The 14,976-nt window shown below is 42.7% G+C and overlaps 1 protein-coding gene across 1 annotated transcript; it reads left to right on the top strand.

Annotated features, from left to right (window-relative positions):
- The first annotated feature begins 863 nt into the window (after window positions 1-863).
- Window positions 864-6,068, top strand: LOC121399835 (protein kinase C delta type-like). Its single transcript, XM_041581682.1, has 7 exons — window positions 864-1,001; window positions 1,583-1,674; window positions 2,544-2,606; window positions 3,612-3,750; window positions 4,424-4,615; window positions 4,898-5,026; window positions 5,931-6,068. The coding sequence occupies exons 1-7, from the start codon at window positions 885-887 to the stop codon at window positions 6,045-6,047; spliced, it is 849 nt and encodes a 282-aa protein (XP_041437616.1). The 5' UTR covers window positions 864-884; the 3' UTR covers window positions 6,048-6,068.
- The last annotated feature ends 8,908 nt before the right edge of the window (window positions 6,069-14,976 follow it).

Genomic DNA, 14,976 nt, shown 5'->3' with positions numbered 1-14,976 from the left:
AAAACCCAGGCTTCCAGCATTTCTCAATATATAATCAAGGGTTTAAGTTTTCTGGGAGATGTATTCATGGGGGCATCTGGGGGAGGCACATAGGTGTAGGTGTCCCCTCTCCAGCCCCTTGTGCTGCCTCATATTAAGGAGCCCTGCCTTATGCTTGCTGATGGGTTTATTAATATATGCTATGTACAGGTTATTTGTAATACAAGGTACTAATGGAGTTTTTTTCCTAGGTGGAAGCGCAGCGAAGAAACTCTGTGTGGATATCAGCAGACCTGTCCCCCTGGATATTAGAACTACAGGTTTTATTCAGAGCTGGAAAAGGGAGGCTTTGGCCGGGTAAGTGAATTGTAACCCTAACCTTTTAGTTTGTAAACCCTATTGTACTCTGGTAATCCTTGTCTGTTATCCACCATTTATTCCCTGTTTGCTATAACTGCAGTAAAGCACTGCGTATCTTGACAGCGCTAAATAAATAAATGATGATGAAGTGAAAGGCTCCCAGGAATGATTTTTCCTTGGTATAAATCATAGGGAAGCAAAAAAACATAGACGAGAATAAAGTAGTTTAGTATTATTACTCACTGTTTTGTAAATACAGTTCTGAGATATCATTATAAAGTGGTGATATAGAATGGGACATTTATGTTGGGGAAGGAATCACTGGAAGATACTGTTTCTTAATTAATTGGGGAGACTAAACCTCCCGAAATCTTCATTATTCTCCACCTATGGTGTAAAGTGAAAACAGATAACTTTTTCATTTTAGCCTCTCAGTGTTTAGCGTTTACCTTTACATACACCATGTCATATCTAATTATTTGCCCTTTGTTATTAGGTGATGTTGCTTCGTTTACACCAAGAAGCAACTGGTAGCAGTAAAGATCATGCAGAAAAGTCCAGACAAGAACAACTTCAACATCATGATGAAGGAGGCCCGAGTGCTGTCGGTCGCTAGAGGAAGCACATTTTTATGTCATTCCTACGCAGCTTTTCAATCAGAGGTAAATACTGCTATTAATTGCATATCATCTCTTTAAAGGGAATCTAGCATTTAAATGAACTTTTAGCATGATTAGACCAGTGTTAGGCAAACTATGCGGTGGGGTCTCATTTGCTCCTCATACACGGCTGTTTCTATATCTCCATGGAGCGCCAAGATGTTGCTTTCCACTTATTCACATTACCACTTCTATTCAGACAGTTTTAAAGTTTTTGGATAGGAGGCTGGATGTTCTAGGTCAGTGATCCCCAACCAGTAGCTCATGAGCAACATGTTGCTCTCCAACCCCTTGGATGTTGCTCCCAGTGGCCTCAAAGCAGGAGCTTATTTTTGAATTCCAGCCTTGGAGGCAAGTTTTGGTTGTATAAAAACCAGATGCACTGCCAAACAGAGCCTCAATGTAGGTTGACAATCCACATAGGGGCTAAAATGGCCAATCACAGCACATATTTGGCACCCCAGGAACAGTCTTCATGCTTGTGTTGCTCCCCAACACCTTTTACTTCTGAATGTTGCTCACGGGTTCAAAAGGTTGGGGATCCCTGTTCTAGGTCTCACCTTCTTCTATTTTCTCTTTAACAGCTGGAATCCTTCTTCGTCCTGGAGTATGCCAGCGGGAAATCTTTAATGCAAATGATTCTTCGCAAAGGAAATCTGCCAATGGCAAGAATCATGTAAGTGACATTAGGACCCATTTACAGTACATGGGACAGGGAGCAAACTGGAAAGAATAGATGCAGCCCACCATGTTTTTCATACTTTGCTCACTGCCTACCTCTTAGTCCTTAATAGGTTTTTGTTCTCCACAATGGCAGCAGTGTATTACTGAGGGACAAGCTTGAGTAGCAGTGTCCCCTTTCCTGCACCCTAACTTGTGTTTCATTCAGGTGCTCTAGTTAAGTGGGTGCAAGATGCGGCCTGGCCCTGTACCCTTGCCATAGATAAGTACAGGGCTGCTTTGTACCTGAATTATATTAATTGTTATTACAGAGAAATTGGGGTACATATTCCAAAGGTCCATGTAGTACTTATTTGTCTGTATAAGCTGCCCACTTAATGAATTTTGTTCTGCTGCATATTGTCAGGCCCAGACTGGCAATCTTGAGATTCTGACCAATGCAAAACGAGTTGCTAAAAGATGCCATAGACTTACAATATCACCCCTCCCAGCGCCCCAACCAATGGCCCATTTTTCATTTCTTTGGTTTAACCTTATTAATAAGAACATGAAAAGTTTTTAAGGAATTTTAGCTGGATCACTTTAATGGATTTTCTCTGGGACAGTGTTACTACAGCTCTTTTATAAGTGGAAAACGCTGGGCACTTGAATGGGCTGAATTTGTTCCCATAACAAGTTACATATGTAGCATGTTTGCCTGTGCTGTCAGTAAGATGTGTTCTGCACCCTTTTGTATGTTACACTTAGATATTTGCATCAGATGCAATCACAGAGAACACTGCGAGGCAACTCTATAGTTAACTGTAACAAATCCTATGTAATGAATGTGATATAGGAACGATGATGATTTTCTTTTTGTAAAAGGTTCTACACAGCGGAGATGGTGGTTGCCCTCCAGTTCCTGCACTCTAAGGGCATCATTCATCGGTGAGTAAATTCTCAGTATATTGTGTTGTCTCTATGTGCTTTCTGACACATAGATTCACTGAGTGATGATGGACTGTCACCACTACATGTGCTGTAGGCAAGCATTTCCCATAGTAGCTACTCATCTCTCCCAACTCCTTTTTAAATTAGTCAATACAAGAAAGCACTTACACAGTCAGACTGCAGGGTGCTGTTAGAAGTCATGGGACCCCCATACTACATAGAACTTTCCCATACAAGTCCAGGTTTTTATCCCACTGCCAGGTTGGCCCCTCACCCCTGTGGGAGGTGGGCAAATCCAACAAAGTAGAACATGGCCCCAATTAAAAGAATGTAGAATATTTTACAGAACACTCACTCCGTTCTGCTCAAACATGTCAACATCCCCACCCAGGACCACCATGAGAAATCACAGGGCCCCATATGACAACATTTCCTGGGACCTAAAGGTCCGCCCTCCCCACCACACAGTAAAAAAAACAAGAAAAATATTGGTGGCTAGGGTTCCCACATGTTAATAAAAAATAAAAAGATATTGGTGGTCAGGGCCCCCCATAAAAATATATTGGTGGCTAGGACCCAACATGAGAAAAAAAAATTGGTGGCCAGGCCCCCCCCACATTATAAGAAAATTGGTGGTCAGGGCCCTTAAACGTCCATGCCTTCCCGAAGTCAGCAGGTCTCAAAAAGCAGGGGGGCCCGGCTAATCAAGTAAGTGTGGCGTGGCCGGGGCCCCCCTTACCCTCGGGGCCCCATACAACTCTCCCCCCTGTCCCCCCCTGATGGCTGCCCTGTCCCCACCCAAATGCTACTAATTCCCTCTGCAGGTCCAATATCTTTTTTATTCTATGAATTGTACCTTCACATTTCCTTGGGTTCTCTGTTACTATGGGCCCCCTGCAGGATCCCCACTCTGATGGCAGCCTACTTATAGGGGCAGTGGAGGGCAATGTTGGTCCCGAGAACTGTTACCTATTTAAATTGCTCCTAATTCTTATCCTACAGTGACCTGAAACCTGACAACGTGTTGGTGGACAGATACGGCCATATCAAGATCTGCGACTTTGGCCTCGCCGCAGAGAACATCTTCGACCAGACAAGAACCAACGGAGTAATAGGAACCCCTGGATACCGCGCACCAGAGGTGACAACAAACATTTAAAATACAAACATATTCACCTTTAATTTAACCTTTAGTCTCATGCAGAAATATTCGGAGACAATTTGCAATTGGTCTTCATTTTGAATGATTTAGCTTTTTGTTCAGCTGCTCTCTATTTTGGAGTTCCAGCAGCTATCTGGTTGCTAGGGCTCAATTTAACTTAGCTACCAGGTGCTGAATTGAATGAGAGCCTGGGAAATGAAAATGAATGGGCCTGACTATAAAGATAAATAATAAAAGTTTCAGTAACAACAAAACTGTAGCCTTACACTGCAATATGATTTTGGCTGAAGGGCGTCATTAACCCCCATCTGAATGCTGGAGAGAAAGGCAAATAATTGAAAAATTATAAAAGATAAAAAACTAAGACCAAGGCAAAGGTTGCTAAGAATTTGACGTTTTATAACATACTAAGAGTTGACCTGAAGGGGAAAAACAACCCATTTAAATGAGAACAGCATCTCTGATAATACCACACGTATTTGATCTGTGCTCATTTAATATTAATTAATATTATTAATATATTAATAGTAATACAGAAGTTAAATGTAATCCATCTGCAATTTAATATGGAAATAACATGTTATTTTATGTTCTGCAAGTAGCCTATCAAGTTCATGACTCATGTTTTTTCTGTAATCATTTTGTTTCATAGGTTCTATCAAAGGCAGAGTATAACGCAGGCGTGGATTGGTGGTCTTTTGGGATTACCATGTACCAAATGGCCACGGGCAGCTTGCCATTTTCACCATCAGGCAGTATTTTAAGGCAATTCTTTGCAATAAAGAAGAATACGCCGTATTACCCATATTATATGAGCAAGGAAATGCTGGACCTCCTGCCAAAGGTAAATATCCAGAGCCAGATTTACATAGCAGACGCCCCTCAGATTTTCATCCTTCATCATCATTCATCTTTTTCACCAGAGCAATGGGGATTGGCGCACAGGAAATTTAAAAAAAAACTATTGTATCTCATGCGCATCCCCAGTGTTTCTGAATCATTGTGGGTGTGGTTGGGCAGCATGCCGCCCCCTAAAATCCTGCCACCCTAGGCCCGGGCCCTAGTGCTAGGAGGTACATGACATAGCACCTGCAATATTAGAATTCATGTTCATGTTTCTTTTTAGCTTTTGGAGATGGATGAGAATCAGCGGATCGGTGTCAACGGAAACATCAGGGAGCACGCTTTCTACAGCACAGTGAAGTGGGAAGAGCTGGAGAACCGGAGAGTGAAGACCCCTTTCCAGCCAGGAATGGTAAATACATGTGCTATATATGATACATCCACCCACTCTCACACATTGGGTTGGGCTTCACTTAGATAATAAAACATATTGCTAACAGTAACTTTCCCAAAGTACTAGTAGTATCCAAGACTGAAAAAACACAATTCACCTTCAGACTTCACCCAAACTGGACTTCAGCTTGCAGGGCCGGCCTTAGGCCAATTGGACCAATTGGGCCCAATTGGGCCCCGCACCTCTGGGGGGCCCCGCACCACAGGGCAGCACAGATAATATTTCCCTCAGCACATGATGCTGCCTGGCCTGCCCCCAACTTTGAGAGTCCAGCCCATCCCCAAATCCATAGGTCTAGCCTGCCCCCAACTCTCATAGGCCCAGCTTTCCTCCAACCTTGATAGGCCCTGCCTGCCCCCAATCCAACCAAGCCTGCTCCCAAGCTGAATCGGCCCAGCCCCAAACTAATTGGCCCAGTCCACTCTCCTATTTCCTCCCTCTCTCTCTTACCCTGTGTGCCCCTATTATGTTACCTTGTCTGCCCCTTTCCTTTCTATTTTGTGCCTGTATGCCCTTATTTTCCTAAATACTTGGTGTGTCAGTAGCCAGCAACACTTTGTCTAGGGGCCCCGCCAACATGGTCCCAATTGGGCCCCACGTGTGATAGGACCAGCCCTGTCAGCTTGGTCTGCACTGTGGTAATCACTGTAACAAGGACAGATAATCACGTGTCCATAGTGAGGTTAATGGGTCCATTATTCATTTAGTCTGATTTTAACTTTCCCCTGCTTCTCATTTTTCTGGGCATTAATATCTGAATCCAGTAATCACTTTTTACAGATAATTAAAGCCACATATTAAGTTACGACTTATCTTGAGTGAAATGAAGTATGTAAGAAGCACCTTGTTTCCTTTCATATAGCCATCAGCAGATGACTTCACTGAAATCCCGCTGTCATTCTCCTCTCAAATTCGGAACGAGGAAACCAACTTGGCAGATTTCTCCCACGTGGATCCCAGCTGGAGTTGGCAGGAGTAAGGCATTGGTTCTAATATGGGAAAACATCAATACTGCCTGGACAATACAACAACCTGGGCCAATTGACATCATACCCTCTATGGCAAGCTGCACCTCTCAACAACTCATCCACCTGCGTCTGCCATCAATGTCGCCACCACACGGGATCCCTGGCTTTGACTTGGAGAAGAGAAAAAGAAAGAACGGAAGAGTTAACCATCGTGAGTATAAATGTTATATGAAATGAGACAGTGTAGAGTAATGTAAAAGATTAGGCTGGTTTTAGGTCTTTAGATAAAATGTTATACAATAGTTTATTGACAGGATAATAGATATCGTATAACTATTGACAGGCAAGCATCTAGAATAAGGTAGAAAAGAAAACATATGCTCTATAGAAACTTCACTTAAAATACATCTAAAATCATTTTCTTTTAGGGAAGGAAGGGCGGGTTGTTATCACTCAGCAGCCGCTGAGCTCCCTAATGGTAAGTAGTGGTAAGTATACCCCCTGGAGACCTAAATATATAGGGGTTTATTGTTATCACCTTACCATTGTATATATATATATGTGTGTATGTGTGTGTGTGTTTGAGAGTGAGTGTGTGTGTGTGTTTGAGAGTGAGTGTGTGTTAGAGTGAGTGTGTGTGTATGTGTGAAAATGAGTGTGTGTATGTGTTAGAGTGAGTGTGTGTGAGTGAGTGTGCATGTCTATGTGTTAGAGTGAGTGTGTGTGTGTGAGAGAGAGAGAGAGAGAGACAGAGTGTGTGAGAGAGAGTGTGAGAGTGTGTGTGTGAGAGAGAGTGTGTGTGTGTGAGAGAGAGTGTGTGTGAGAGAGAGAGAGTGTGTGTGTGAGAGAGAGTGTGTGAGAGAGAGAGAGAGAGTGTGTGTGTGAGAGAGAGTGTGTGTGAGAGAGAGAGAGAGAGTGTGTGTGCGCATCAGTTGAATTAGCTATTTGCAATGCTCACCCATTCCTTGAACAGGAGAACACTGAGTTGAATTCCCTTTTGGAATCCGCAGGCATTTCTGTATTGGAAATGACCTGTTCTTCCTTTCAAGGAATCAGTCACTAGTATCAGGTTATTTTTATAACCTGGTGCTTCATTAATGGCATGCCAATACGGGAGCAATAGAATTGGACCCGTACACTCCCTATGTGGCATTGTATTTCCTTTACAAGGCTACTGTCGATCCAGGGACATGTCCGATTGCCATTTTGGAGTCAGGAAGGAATTTTTTTCCCCTTCTGAGGCAGATTGGAGACCGCCTCAGAAGGGGGTTTTTTTGCCTTCCTCTGGATCATCTAAATTTATTTAATTGCAAATAATTGCCCATTAAAATATAAATATAACCTAAATTCAACCCCACGAAAATGGAAAAGGCATGTCAAAAACTAAATTAAATAGTGATGTCCCAGGTTGACGTTTATAAACCATTAGTTAGAGGGGAGCAGGGTTCTTGGAGAGGCTACTAAAAGAAGAACTTAATAATTATAGCATGTGTGATATTCTGGAATGTGTAGGAATGTTGTATGGTTGTGTGAGATATGTGTGTGTGAATGTGAATATTGGCTCTGTTGTAACAACTAGTCCAAAAAACCCAGGTCCATATTTAGAATAAATTGCAGGTCAGCTCAAGGATGGGGGGAAAGGTTCATAAACAGACTGGGCAGAGGTGTATGACCCAAAATGCCAACTAGGAACAAACGTCAGCTAAATAGGTCCATCATGATTCCTGTATCAGTACTGTGTATATATCATCTAAACCTAAAAATCAAAATTTTAAACTAAATCTAAATATGTTTGAGTAAAAGTAAATCTAAATATGTAAAAGCCAATGATGTGTGTGTGTGTGACTAGTCAGATACCTCTCAGTATTTGCTGAAGAGGAAAGGTCCCATGACAGTTTATGTCACTCCATGCAGGACCAGAGAGGAAACTATTGCAGCAAGTGATAGGGTGAGCCATTTGCTGCAATAGATGTGTGAATGGACAGTAACAAGAGTTGAAGCCTTGACGTGGCGTTACTGCTCACATGGGTAACCATGTGCTAATTCAACCACTTGTGAGACTTGATTCTTACATGTTATTATTTATAGTATACAAAGTGCCTTCACCTCCTACTACTTAATATATTCCAGCTTTGTGCAGTGTTCATGAGTCATTCTGATCTATTCTTTTCAGTTTTCATGGTGAAAGTGGTGGAATATATATATATGAGTAACAGGGCTTTACAGCTCCAGCAGATCGTAACCAGAGAGCACTGTGCTTATTGCTGCTCGGAGGCTGCACAACAAGCTCTAACATTTAGGAGGAAAACTGATCCTTGTCTGTGTGAATGTAATAGATTTGATTGTGACCTTAGATTGTAAGCTCTGTTGGGGAAGGGACTGATGGGAATGATGTATAATCTCTGTAAAAGGCTGCTGATTATTTCAGCATGTTGTCAATAAAGGATGATGATAACAATATAGTTATCCATCTCCCCACAGGTGTTTCCAAGAATAACCATCGAAAAGGTAAGAGGCACAACTGTGACATTGTTTAAGCATCTGCACGGCATTACTCACCCCGCACCTTTCACAATACAAGTTTGGAGTCTAGATATTGTACTAATGAGCAAATAAAAATAATAGAAATAAACACATTCAACACTCATAACTGGATTACATGAACCTGTTTGATTTTGTTTGTGATGATCTGATGCTTGAGCTTGATGGATCTGAATCTACCATAAAACACAGTTTGTATCTTGCTATGTGGGAAGCATTTGGGAACAAATACACATAGACAGAAATTGATTGGGGTACATACACATGCACATACGTGTTGGTTAATGCACCCAATAACATAGGGTTTATCTTTTAGTTGGGAGGTGAGTGGAGGTAGCCACTGTACAATTGTGATACCGGTGTCACATTTCTGCAGTTGTGTGAGCTTTGTGTTATATCTCCTGCCCCAGCACTAGAGATATTCAAATTTACATTAGAATAGGTGGGTTAAAATTTGAATGTGAAAACTCGAAAATTCTAATTTATTATTCAACACTTGATAAATCTGCCCCTAAATGAACCCAATAGGCTGGTTTTGCTTCCAATAAGGGTTAATTATATCTTAGTTTGGATCAAGTACAAGATACTGTTTTATTATTTCAGAGAAAAAGGAAATCATTTAAAATAGAGTCTATGGGAGACAGCATTTCTGTAACTGAAAGCTTTCTGGATAATGGGTTTCCAGATAACGGATCCCATAACTGTACTGTGCAGGTGCAAGTCTACAGTGCCGATTTTTTTTTTCAAATTCGTGATTGCGTTTCTTTCCACGGAGAAAAAACAAACCACAATTATTATCATGAGTTTGTTACAAAATGTCCAAAAAGAAAGGAACCACCAGAAGAGTTATTGCAGTCGCACAATCTAATATCTATAAATCAAAAGTCATTTGTGTTATTTATTTTAAATATAAATACGCCCCTGCTTCTTATTGTAACTCCGCCGAAAAAAAAATGCTTTGTAAGGCTACAACTGTATTATTGCTACTTTTATTGTTCATCCTTCTATTCAGGCCCTCTTCTGTTCATATTCCAGGCTCTTATTCAGATCAATACATAGTTGATAGGGTAATTTAGACTTTAGCAACTGGATTGCTGAAATTGTAAACTGGAGAGCTGCTGAATAAAAAAAGCTAAATAACTCAAAAACCAAAAATAATAAAAGCTAATTACAAATTGTCTCAGAATATCATGCTCTATATCATACTAACAGTTAAGTTAAAGGTGAACAACCCTTTTAAGATACATGAAAGTTTTTAAATGGGTCTCTGTTGTGCCACATTTGCTATAATATATTGTAGTATATTTAGTAACAGTGTAAGGAACCAAAAGACTCCAGCCCAGTGAAATGTATTACTCGCCCACCCTATAGCACAGAGTTGGGTAAAACACTAAGCGCAGATTCACGAAGCGCTTAATTTGCGCTAGCGTCCGCTTCGCTCACATTGCAACACTTCATCAGGTTTAGATTCAACCAGGACAATGCTAATTCACTAAAATCCAAAGTTGCGTCCAGGGCACCGAACGCTTGTGAAGTAGCATTAGCGTTACTGCGGCAAGCGAAACAAACTATTTTTTGTGGAAGTCCTATCTACTCTATTGCACTTCGCCTGGTCTGAGGTGGCGAAGGCAAGTCTGGCGCAAGAGGTAACGTTCAGTAAAATACAGATCTTAGTGAATTTGCGTAGTTGCGTACCTTCGCCAGGTGTAAGGGAGCAAATTACCAGGTGTAAGGGAGTCTATCTCCTTCTCTAGCAAAGTTACGCCTGCACCCGTTCGAAGTAACGAAATTATGTCACAACAGGGTCGGACTGGGGGGCTTGGGGCCCACCTGGGCTACTGCCCCAGGGCCCCCTTCGCCTTTTCGGAGCGCCATGTTGCATTTGTCCATGGGAGCACATGGTGCAGGGTTTCTAAGTATGTGTGCTGCGTGACATCAGTGCGCACGCGTAAAATTTTTAATTCACCGAGACCCCCGACAAAGAGGGGTCGCTAACGTTAGTCACTTCGCCCTTTAGTAAATAAAAACACTAAGTTTGCCCATTTGCAGTAACCCATAGCAACCAATCAGCAGGTAGCATTAACTGCCGGTCATTTTAGTGCAATGGCACACCAGGAGATGAATTGCCAGTGATAAATCTCTTCTACTGTGGGTGACTAATCTCCAGTAAAAGCTTTCCCATAGGCAATAATGTGAATTGCTGGTGATATAACCCGTGTAGCTTCAGTCTTCCAAATTTGAAATTTCTGCTTGACTCCCCCACACACCAGTGAGAGAATGGCTGGGGAAAGTGGAATTCTTTAGAACTATAGAAGAAGCAGACCCCTCATTATGTGCCCCCTTGTGGCTGCGGAGTTTATAGTTACGCCACTGCCTTGACATCATTTTTTATGTTTGTTTGTTTAATGATGTTGGAATACATACAAATAAAATGGGATGAACCAACTACGTAATTAGGGATGCAGCGAATCCAGGAGTCGGTGAAGATTTGCCCTTTTTCATTTAGTTAAATCCATGAGCCTGGCCAACCGAATGTGAAAAATAACTTGCCTTTTTAATCACACAAACAAGGAAGTAAAAAAATGTTTTACCAGGTGCGGTTCTCTTTTCCCCCTCGTTTCCCTAATTTACATAAGATAATTAGGGTTCGGATTTGGTTTGGTATTCAGACAAACATTTCACAGAGGATTTGGGATTCGGCTGAAACCTAAAATAATGGATTCCGTGCATCCCTATACTAAATGTCATTTAAGATGTCAAAACCTTGATGGAAACGAAGATTATTCAGTTTAGCAACAGGGAGGCTAAGAGCACAAGACAGAAATACGGTGGCTGAGAGGTATAACACATACCTCCCAACATTTTGGAAATGAAAAGAAGGACAAAAAGTTGTGCCACTCCCATTTTTGTGGCCACACCCCCTAATTAGCATGCTCATTTTACATAATTTGGCAGGTTATGAAAGTTTGAACACATTTCTGTGGTTTTTATTTTATTACAGTTTTGCAAATGAAGGTGTATTGCCCTTTAAGCTGTAAGTAAGTTCTTATCTTATCAAACTGTCACAAAAGTATGTCAAGTATGTATTCTGGGCTGTCTGTCAAGACACAATTAAGTTAGAAACCTTGTATCTGTTTCTGGCTATTCAGTGCAGCAGATCAAAGAGAAACCCGGGACTTATCAGTACAAATCCATGACAGCGGGTTGAGCTGTTAATAGCGGGACTGTCCCGCTCAAAACGGGACAGTTGGGAGGTATACAGCCCAGTAGTGACCTGCTAAAGGTTGTGCTTGTGCAAAAGTAGCCCAATTAGCCACAAAACCCATTAATTTAAATTAATTACTCATTGTAAAAGTCACATATTAATCACACATTTGACGGAACCTTTTAGCTTTATAGTAGCACCATGTGCAGCACTTATTTGGGAGCGTGTACTTTTTATATGTGTCTCCTAAGTCTTTATCTGGAGCCCTGATATTAGCTACATTTTCTCAGACCCCAGCCTTCACAAAAGACTGTGTACAACACAGGAGGGTTAGATCTGCATATAGCCAAGAACAATCACACAATATACGACTGTCAAGAGGGACTGTCCCTCTAAAAAAGGGACAGTTGGTAGGTATGGGGGGTTTTTAAAGGGATTTTACTTTCTGCCAAAAGCAAATAGTGCTGTATAACCAATAGGATAATAACTAACAAAGCTAAGGGACTGGGGATGCAACTAGTGACATGACAGAGATGCTGCTAGATCTCCAGAACTTTCACTGTAGTAACATAAAGAAGTGGCATATCCAGGCAGGAGTGCGGCCAGTAACATTCTTGTCTGTGTCTGCTAAACCCCTTGTAGGAGTCAGCGAGGAATGCTGGGAGTTATAGTTTGCGTTTCCTGATCTCTCAAGAAGCTGCAGCAGGCTGAAGATCTGATTGAAGTAATGAAGGGAGAGAGTATAAGGGAGTTCGGTTTGGGTGGAGATTAGTGGGAAGAATGTAAAGTAGTGGTTCAGCCCAAAGTCCGGCCTGTGTTGGGAAAGAAACACTAACAAGTGCAGGCTCAGGCCCAGCCCCTGTTCCATGGAAGGCCTCACTGTATTATTTCCCTGTCACCTCAGCTTCCGCACCCCTGTGCGCTCCACCCAATTACCTGCCCCGCCACTCTGCGTTCCACCCAATCCCCCTTACCTCCCAGGCCGCAGTGCATTCCTCCGACCCCGCTGTACAGCTCCAGCACGAACAGCGCCCGCCGAGCCATAACTCTACTCCTCGCTCCTGTCTGACTGCGGCCTCTCTGTCTCCTGCTCCTTCCACCCCCACTTCTGCCGGGGCCCCTGACGCCTAAAGGAGGCAACGTAGCGCGTCAGGGAGGCGTGGTCTCTTCTTGCGAGACTTCACTAAGCACAAACAGGAAGAGCTCATGAGCCACTGGGAAGCGGGATATTGAGCCCACAACCTGGGACAGCAGGACAGGCAGCTGAAGGCGGGACTGTCCCGCAAAAAACGGGACAGTTGGGGGGTATGTATAACAGTCAATAAGAAACGGTGGGAGAAAGCAAAGAGATCACTGGCCAACTGCCTCATACACATGTCTGATCACTCTGACCCCCACAATTCTGCAGAATTTAGATAAACTGTTGTGTTACCTTGAGATTGGAGGTGGGAGTCGCTTGTGAGACACATTTATTATATTAGCAGTGTTTGACAGCAGAGTTAATCCATACTCCATATAATATATTGCAGACACTTACATATCCCACAAACAGCATCCTTTATTATACAAATCATATAGGGCTCAATATGTGACAATATTATATGTTATAGTACAGAGTCATAGGCTTGCTCTGAGGTTACAGAGATGGAATAGCAATTATAGTCATGTTCAGTCATAGAATAACGTAAATAAACACTATTTAACCAGTCAGAACAGCCTACAGCCATAAAATTGCATCTGACATGTTTTTGGAATAAAAGATTCTTTTGTGCATGTGCCCGTGTGTGGGATTTGTGAGTGGCAGCTGTTTACACTTTGGAGTAAGGGATGGGGTTACCAGAATGTCTGGGAAAAAGAACCAACAAGATAACAGTTAGCAACCCTATTAGGGAACCAGAGGCTTATAAGAAATACATATTTCCATTTAAACTATTAATAAACAGCCTCTGCGCCATTTCACTTCATACATTTATTCATCTCCACTGGCTGTGTAAATATAAACAGGGGAAGGAGAGGTTGACTTCAACTACTGCCCATTATTTGTTCCAAGCGCCCTCAGAACCAGGATGTACAACATCTCCAGTCCCTGTCACATCACATCTAACCCACACGTCTCCTCCCCACGCCAGCAACAAACTAAACGTTACCAACTCCCAATCAGATTAGGCTATCACATCAGTGGCCCTCTGATTGGATAGATCGTGCCGCGCCTATTCGGCCTGCGTGTATAATGAAAACAACTGCGCACTGTTATGACGTGTCTCTTGGTCAGTCCCCCCCTAACCCCGCCCCCAGTCAGACTACGGGATGGGGCTGCTGAGCTCTGTGGTGCTGCTGCTTCTGAACTCAGTGATCGCTGCGAGATAATGGCCGGGTGAGAGGCTCCGCAGCTCCTCTAATAGCTCCCGCCTCTCTCTTTATTACGAAACGTTTCTCCCCGGGCAGTGCAGAGAGATGTTACTACGAACAACATACAGAGGGGGAGAATTTAAAGGGGAAGTTAACGTTTATATGAACATGTAGTATCTCATATATTGTCCTGCTCTTAGTTACATTACTATTGTGGGGGAGGAGTTATACCATCATGTCACTGGATTTATAGTGAAACACATATTATAGGTGAGGGGATTTACTCTGCCATGAATATAATTGCCTAAAATATATGTCAACCTTTGGAAATGTTGCCTAATAACATTGTGCCTGTGTGGTGGGGTGTTGTAGGGTGAGACTCTCTACAGCAGCTCTTATAAAATACACAACCCCCTTTTCAACATCAACGTTTCTTGCTTGTGTCATGTGCCTTTGTAAATGAATTCCCTAAATTCTTAGGGCACAAATTTACAGCAGTGTCACAAGTGTGGCCCCTACATCACCACCCTTGTCCTGGGTGCCCAAGTTAGAGCCCTGCAGTGGGTCGGTTACCCGCAAAAACCTGCAGTACCCTGCGGGTTGCGAGCAGAAATTCCGGGTGCGGGTATAGACGCAGTTCTGCGGGGCCGCAGGTCTTCTGACTAGCGATTTTTACTCCTTTTTTCTGTTCCCGTCTATTTACGATGATGCCACTTCCGGTTTACATTGACAGTACTCAGGGGTGCTTCGCCAAGGAGGCGAGTTGAGGCTGTCGCCTCAGGCGGCATCGCCCCACTAGGTACCAGGGGCAGCAAAAATGCTGCTCCTGGTACTTTAAGAGTGAA

This window comes from Xenopus laevis, chromosome 2L (assembly GCF_017654675.1).
Source record: "Xenopus laevis strain J_2021 chromosome 2L, Xenopus_laevis_v10.1, whole genome shotgun sequence".
NCBI lineage: Eukaryota > Metazoa > Chordata > Amphibia > Anura > Pipidae > Xenopus > Xenopus laevis.
This window is presented reverse-complemented; position numbering and strand designations above follow the sequence as displayed.

What these genes read in the sequence shown, in the direction of transcription:
- LOC121399835 (XM_041581682.1), top strand. Translation starts at nt 885, where the DNA reads ATGCAGAAAAGTCCAGACAAGAACAACTTCAACATCATGATGAAGGAG. An exon ending in TCTAAGGGCATCATTCATCG is followed by an intron (nt 2,607 to 3,611) that starts GTGAGTAAATTC and finishes CTTATCCTACAG; the next exon opens with TGACCTGAAACCTGACAACG. An exon ending in TGCTGGACCTCCTGCCAAAG is followed by an intron (nt 4,616 to 4,897) that starts GTAAATATCCAG and finishes GTTTCTTTTTAG; the next exon opens with CTTTTGGAGATGGATGAGAA.